We start from the raw sequence: 7,237 nt of genomic DNA, 5'->3' as shown, positions 1-7,237 counted from the left end.
TATCATCTGGTGGCGAGGATTTGGATGGATAGATACTTAGATCGGTATCGTCCAATTGGTCAGCATCATAAATGTCCCATGGTTCAGGGGCAGTTTTAGGATAGACAGAAACAGCTTGTGCCGGTCTTCATGTTTTTTTGTTGTTGATGAGTTTGAGGCCCAGCAGTGTCCTCCTCAAAATACTTTTTCCTTCTCTGAAGTGTGGGGGAGGTAGGTGGTGGTGTTTGTGCCTAGCTTCCCAGTATGAGGATGCACAAAGAGTCTGTAGTCCCTTGTCGAGCTTGTTTTGCAAGTGTTCAAAAATGGGCTGTATTTGTTTTTTTCTGTGGCTCTAGTATTTTTTCTGTAGATTCGAGTTTAAAGATGTAGAGGGCATCAAAGAGCCTGTTTTACTGGTTGCCGTTTTTTGTATTTGCATTTTTGGTGCCAGTGGCTTATGTGTTGGTTTCAACACCAAAGCTTTTGCAGCCAAACCATGTTTTGGTTCAGAGACTTTTTCAGACCTGAGGAATATTTTTTCAGCAGAGTCCTTGCTTGACTTCCGCTGTGCAGATAGAGTTTGTTTCAGTGCAGGCACCGAAATGAATGTTAAAACGTAATTTTTTTGATGCTAGTCAAAGGCTTTCCAGGCGTAGTGGACTTTTGATTGTGTGTCTATTGATGGAGACTTCCATGGCCCCAAGGCAGTGGGGCTCCGAAAGCCGGTGTAGGTAGTTTGGTATGGGGCTTTCACCAAAGTACTCACATGCCTCTGTATGGAGTTGGGCTCGGTGTACGAACTGACCCTACTGCTAGCCAGGAATATCTACACATCTATTGGCGCCGTCTGTGCCTCTGAGTCACACGGCTCTTGACTGAGGTCTGGTAACTTGTCCCCAAAGCTATCTGGTGCATGTTTGGGTGGGCCCAACGACGCTCCCTTTATTGTTGCTGAAGTGTCTATTTTGACCGGAATGCCAAACACGCCACACAGGACAACCGGTGACAAACATAGGTTGCAGACTTTGTGTTGGTTTTGCCTGGAATATTTTGTGTGGCAATTAGGAAAAAAGCTAAAGAGCGTGTTTTCCATCCCTTGTGGACGTAGTCCGGTAGAATGGAGATGAAGTCGAAGAACAGCGGATCTGGGAGGGCACGAAGGATAGCACCAGTTGCTCTCGTCTGGATCTGTGATTTGTTGGTCTGGAGAGAAAAACAGAGATCCTATGAAGGCCTCAGTAGGGATTGATGCTCCCATCCCAAAGCTGCTAAAACTATGTTTGAATCTGATGGCGGAAAAAAACAATCTAACAAACGAGCTGAGGGACATGCGCAATATACACTGGAGGAGGAGTCACTATACCTCGTGACTCAAAGACTTATTTGAAGGAAAACAACGTGTAATTGTCCAAGACCAACACTAGATGGCAGACTAATGCTAAGTATATGTATCTACGTCCAACACGTGATTTGAACATGCCAATCCTCACCAGATAATTTGTTTCACTTACATATGTTGATAATATAACTATTATAAAAAAAGTATAACAAAATAGTAATTGTGAATGAACTTCACACAGACAATATTTTTTTTCAAGAAAAAATTTTATTAAAATGTTCATGCTCCATAAAAACATACAATGATATCAAAGGCAAAAACAAATTGCATGCATCATCACTATATGAATTATTTACAAGGTTGGTTTTGGATTATAAAAATATTCACTTAATCAGTTTTTCAGGAATAAAAATACACAAAGGAGAACATGTTAGCGAGTAACAAACAGAATTGATTGTACGTCATCACAAAAAAATTGTACTAAAGTGTTTGTTACAGAAGCTGGTACAGCTTATAAATGCTTGGGTGAGCTTGTACAGCTTATAAACGCTTAGGTGCAAGTCGCACACGCGCAGATAAAGCTACAGTGTTGCTCTGGGCAGCCAATGGTGTAGTAACCACTAAGAGCCAAGAAAACAACTTAACAGTTGAAGAATTATGCAAAACAGTCAGGAGCAGGTCTATGAAAGTGTACAGATTGCACCCATTTTTGTTACAAAAATATTGTTGGCTTGCTTATATCTGAAAACATCACAATTTACGAGTACGGGAAAAAATGGGTTTCAGTTCGTGGAGGCAAATTTGGATTGACATGTTGAATTTTGAATCATTGAGTGGATCATGGGATTCTTAGAGGATATCTTAAGATGGGGATGCTTCAAGCTAAAAATCGCAGAATCCGGTAGTCTCTACACCTGTAGGACATTTCTACATATGCAGCGGAGCCTATAAAGCAAGAATTTCCAGCGGAGGTCCAGGAGAGCCAAATCCATGCCAGATTTTCAAGATATTCCATGTAGATCATAAATGTACATGTATTGTAACACACAATACATGTACATTTATTAGATCTACATGAACTTATTTACATAATTGGTGGTGATCATGAAAATCTGGTATAGATTCATGCCTGAGTTGGTCACTGCTAGAATAATCTTTCCACTAAAGTAATATTTACGTCAGACCAATTTTTTTTTAATAAAGAGAGAAATGCAGTTTCCCATTTTCCAGACTTTCACGCAGGCCACTCTTGGAGACCAGGAGGGAAGCTAAGAGCCAGAGCAACAGGAACGCATAAGGCAACTAGGAAAGGTAAGGAGTGGTCTCTGCTTTAGGCACACCATTAAGTTAAGAACTGACCACAATACAGTCTGGAAAATGTTATAAGACATTTAAGACTGGTTCTAACACATTTTCTGTAACAAGAGCAGCGAGAACTTAATTAAAATATTTATTGCGTAGCTTTTGTTCTAAGCAAATAAAGATCTCATTTCACCCAACACAGAAAACGTCCTAAGGCAGGAGGAGAGTTAGTCCAAAATGTACCTTGTCTGGAAAAGAAGAACGATTCGGGGTTTGCAGCAGGCAAAAGGGGAAAATCTGCACGGAGTAAACAAAACGCGCAATTTGTGCTTGCTGCAATCGTTTTCTAAAGTAAGTCCCTCCACCGCTAGCCATTCAGCGGTTATAGAAGCAAAGACTTTCACCACGACCACCTTCCACGTAGAAAATTCCTAATGCATATAGAGCCCAAAAAAGCAATCTAAGAAAGAAGTGCATTTTGTAATACTGCGAGCTCCAAAGCAGAGTGTGAACCCCAGTATGAAATATACTAAACTACAACCACAGACCTAACTGTGCTTGAAGAAGAAGTTCAGACATCATGTATACACGGTTATGTTCTAAAATTTAGAAAGCCTATCATTACCTTTCAGTGAACTAACAGGCTAATGACTCCATTTTCAAAAGGATTTTTGGCAGTGCTTTGGTGTGGTGCTAAGACAGTTGTGGCACTAGCTCATGCGTAACCTATGTGACTAAGTGACTGCAGACACAAGAGGTGGTCCATACCACCACAAGAGGCTCTAAAAATTCATTAAAAACCTCACTGGTGTCTACGCTTCCTGTAATATGTATCCCCTGAAGAAGCTGCGGAGGGAGGGGAGTTTGAGATTACTATTATTCTAGTATCCTGGAGTTCCACACATTCTCCAAATGGATCTACATTGCTCTGACGCCAATCGTTTGTCACTATCCAATAAGCAAGGCCCAAGGACCGCTTGTGTACTCTCAGATACCAGGCAAGGAATCAAAGTTTGTTGCAGAACTTCCTATAAGAGATGGCCTAAGAACTCCTCTGCCATTGCACAGTCAAGACCAGCCGGGTAGTATGTCCGTGACTTAAAAAGGACAGAGCTAGAAAATGAATAGGTTATCCTAAAGTGATTTCCATGTTCCACCACGGATCTGGGCGACAACTGTGCCTTTTGTTCTGTGCCCAAGTGCCCCCCTTGCTTTTCTTCCACATACTCCTGATGGTGGTTATGAAGCCCTGCCCTTAAGTTATGTAAATTGAAAGGGTTTTCCAAATGGGTCTACCCTAGAAGTTGTAACAGGCTACCCATTCAGTAAGTACCTGCAGTCGACTTTGTGGCCATGGATAAAAGCCGGTGCTCTGCATTTGTCATAAATCTTTTCTTGCTGGGGGTTGGCCAGGTGGCCTAATCTATTTCAGTAGGACGAGGATCTGATCTTCGAAGGTCTTCAGAGGTGCTAAATACACTTCTTGAATTCCCGGTTAATTTTTTTACAGCACTTACGTTAAAGACCACTGTGTTTATGCATGTACATGAAAGAAGTGCAACTCCAGACACATGGGACGAGCTGGCCTGGATCCCCTTTGAAACAATCCAATAATCCAGTAAACAAAAATGTTCAAAATACAAATTTTGACTTTAGATAACAAAAACAATTTCGTGCATTACAACACATTGTACAAGTCTGTAGACAGTTTAAAAAACAAACAAATGTTTATTTCATTAAAAAAACAATTTTTCAAACGATAAAAAGATTGAGGTTTTGAGACCAAGCAAATTTTTGGTCTCTTGCGAGACCTGGTGCTTTGCATAATACATTTGACAGCCCAGAGAGCCCTTAAAGCGTTCGTAGGTTTGCACCGTTTGCAAAAATACCTTTCTGTAGGAAGTGCCTTAAGCGCGTTTTAAGAAAAGCTTAGACAACGACCAAATGGTCTATCGCTAAAAATACTGACAGTTTGCATATCTACTGGATCAAAACCGAGGTATTGGTGACCCTTCCTAAAACTACCATCCAATTCTGCACGCCTGTGTTTTTTTTATTGCTTTTTTATGCATTTTAAAAAATTAGAACACCTCAGTAACTTAACAGCAATGCAACGTCAGAGCTTTCCAGTGCCATCTGTGAGGACTGAAGATCCCACAGACTGTTAACACACTGGTTCCTTCCTGGTTTGTAAGACATGGATTCCCACCGGTCAGTTCTTTTTGCCTCAGTTTCCACGGGTTCAGTAAAACAAATCTTGCAGTGTAAAAAGTTACAAATTATAAAATCAACAAACGCTTAATAAATAATGATAATTCTGGTTTTTAAAAAAAGGATTGCTGGTAAAGTGCAAAGAGAAGCACCACGGAAGCCCGGTCTACCCCGCTGCAGTGTCCGGCTTTATTAAATACGGATCTGATAGCCCACATCGTTTAAGGTGCTCAGCTGCTGGGGCTTCCTGTCCAGAGCAGCAGGCCTACAAAGCAAGAAGAAAAAAAACACAGTGAGGGTTTCAGCTTTTTGCAGTGATATGACATTAACCTTACATAACTACACACATTTACTTTACTCACACAATTTACAATTTTAAGTGCAGGGAGATAAAGACTTTTACTCAGAATAACACTCGTGTTTATGGTTAGGCTTGACAGTCCGCCTGTCACCAAACATGTGAGCATCAATAGAGAGCGAGATTTGGCTCCGCCCACCTGTTGGGAGCCAGGAGAACATGTTTTCATTGATCTAGAAGTTGTGTGCTTCCACACAAAAAAAAGTGCTTGCCCTCCACCCAGCAATGATCATGGTGTTTATTTATCCAGCTGCCTGAGGTAGAACTTTCAGGGGCACAGACATGATACTATGATGATATTAAAGTGTCTGGATAATGTATGGTATTTTTTTTCTGGCAGCAGCACAGATAGAAGGAGGGCAGTCATTAACCTACATGGATATTTTGTTTGGTTTGACAGTATAACTTTCACCTGATCTTTTAACCTACACCAATATTATTCTACAGTTCTTTGTTTACACACAAATACATATCCATTTGCATGGTATTTACTGGTAATGTTTATCATTACCATACAAGATTCCGGTGTATGTGTGTTTAGCTTGGGGCACGAATATCCTTAGTACGACATTGGGTGAGAGCGACTGCGTGAAAGGCAGAAGGAGAGAATGTTTTCAAAAAGGTGAGATACAGACAGAAAGATCACTATTGCAGTGGGGGACAGGGGAACCTGCAATTTGGGGGCCCTTGGTAGTTGTTCACTTTGCCCATGCCTTAAAACACTGGATGCACCCACTTCCAGAGAAACTGACAACGTCCACAGTTTCCCAGCGTCAATCTCTAAAAAAACACTATCAATATAAGCGATTACGAAATCAATGACGTTAATGAACAATAGTTTCACTTTAGAATCAAACACCTTGCACACACTATAAGGGCTCTGGGTCAAAATGTGTCAGTCATGCTGCTGACGTAAACGTTTCCATCGCTCCTTCGATCTCAAATTCCACAAAGAAGATTCTTAGTGCAATAAGTTACGATCAATGCCAAACAATAATACGAATATGAAGAAAATTCTCTTACTAGTTCTATACAGTGAATGGGTCACCCATGTCATCTATATTTTTGCTACCTAATTTCATGAAAGTGGCTTGTGCCACCAGAGCATTAGATGCAGTGTGTATAAGCCAGTTTTATAAAGCACGAACTCAACCAGAAGGTGCTTAACATGAGCACAAGTTACATTACACAAGGACAAATTAATTTTTTGGTAAACACAGGGAGATTAAATGATTTTCCCATAATCCAAAAAATTGACTCGACGACGAGACTCGAAAATGCATATTCCAGGCACTAGATGTCACTGCAACACCAATGTGTGCTCAAATTTAAACCCAAGTGTGGTTCCCAATCTGTGCGCCGCGGCGCCCTGGTGCGCCCCCAGACATAGCCAGGGGCGCCGAGACACAAATATCCCCGGCTTGTGCAATTAATTGCATTTTGTAAGCTCGCGATCTAAACTATGTTTTGGTAAAGGTAGATGAAACTACCTCTTGTACCACTAGATGGCAGTGCGACATGTAAAATAGCACATTAACTTCTCCTGTTTGTCAGATATTAACGCAGTTCACACAAACTATGAGCGATACAGAAATATAAACACTTGCACGAAGGGAAGGCTGTTTAAATCACATAACAAGTAACTGAGCCATTAAGTGAGTTTATTGAAGTTACAAATCTATGAAATTAATGAGGAAATATCTTATTCTTAGTCATCTCCTCTTCATGAATGACTCGTGAGATCATTAGCTAAAAGAAAGCTATTTGTGCATTTGGGAACTCTGTTGCTTTGAGAATTAAGTTACAAGGCTGTATCCTGGTCTGTGGTTTAAAGGGATTCAAGCCCGACAATATCCTCAGCAGGATTTCACTTGAAACTTGGCCTCCAAGTGCTTCCTGGAAACCTTCAAAAATTGCAGCAACTAGAAATATTTGCCCTTTGCTTGGTCAGCAGGGCCGGACTGGCTACCGGGCAGTTGTGTGTGCTGCCGAGCAGGGGGATGCTTTCGTTGATGGGGACCTGTGTGTGCAAAACGAAAATCGTTATG

General features: G+C 41.1%; 1 protein-coding gene across 2 annotated transcripts in view; it reads right to left on the bottom strand.

Annotated features, from left to right (window-relative positions):
• Positions 1-1,565: 1,565 nt before the first annotated feature.
• Positions 1,566-7,237, bottom strand: part of VASH2 (vasohibin 2) — a 138,503-nt gene continuing 132,831 nt past the window's right edge. Inside the window, exons 8-9 of one of the 2 annotated variants that reach the window (XR_013596263.1) lie at positions 3,730-5,096; positions 1,566-3,526 (exon numbers count right to left, since the gene is read on the bottom strand). Coding sequence is in view for 1 of the 2 variants with exons in the window: in XM_078649758.1 (XP_078505884.1) it covers positions 5,024-5,096 (73 nt within the window). In the remaining variant the exon portion in view is untranslated. Of the gene's footprint in view, positions 5,097-7,237 lie in introns of both variants that reach the window. The other variant, XM_078649758.1, reaches the window with a different exon arrangement.

Source organism: Lissotriton helveticus, chromosome 6 (assembly GCF_964261635.1).
Source record: "Lissotriton helveticus chromosome 6, aLisHel1.1, whole genome shotgun sequence".
Taxonomy (NCBI): Eukaryota; Metazoa; Chordata; class Amphibia; order Caudata; family Salamandridae; genus Lissotriton; species Lissotriton helveticus.
The sequence above is the reverse complement of the archived record's forward strand: the minus strand, read 5'-3'. Positions and strand labels throughout refer to the sequence as shown.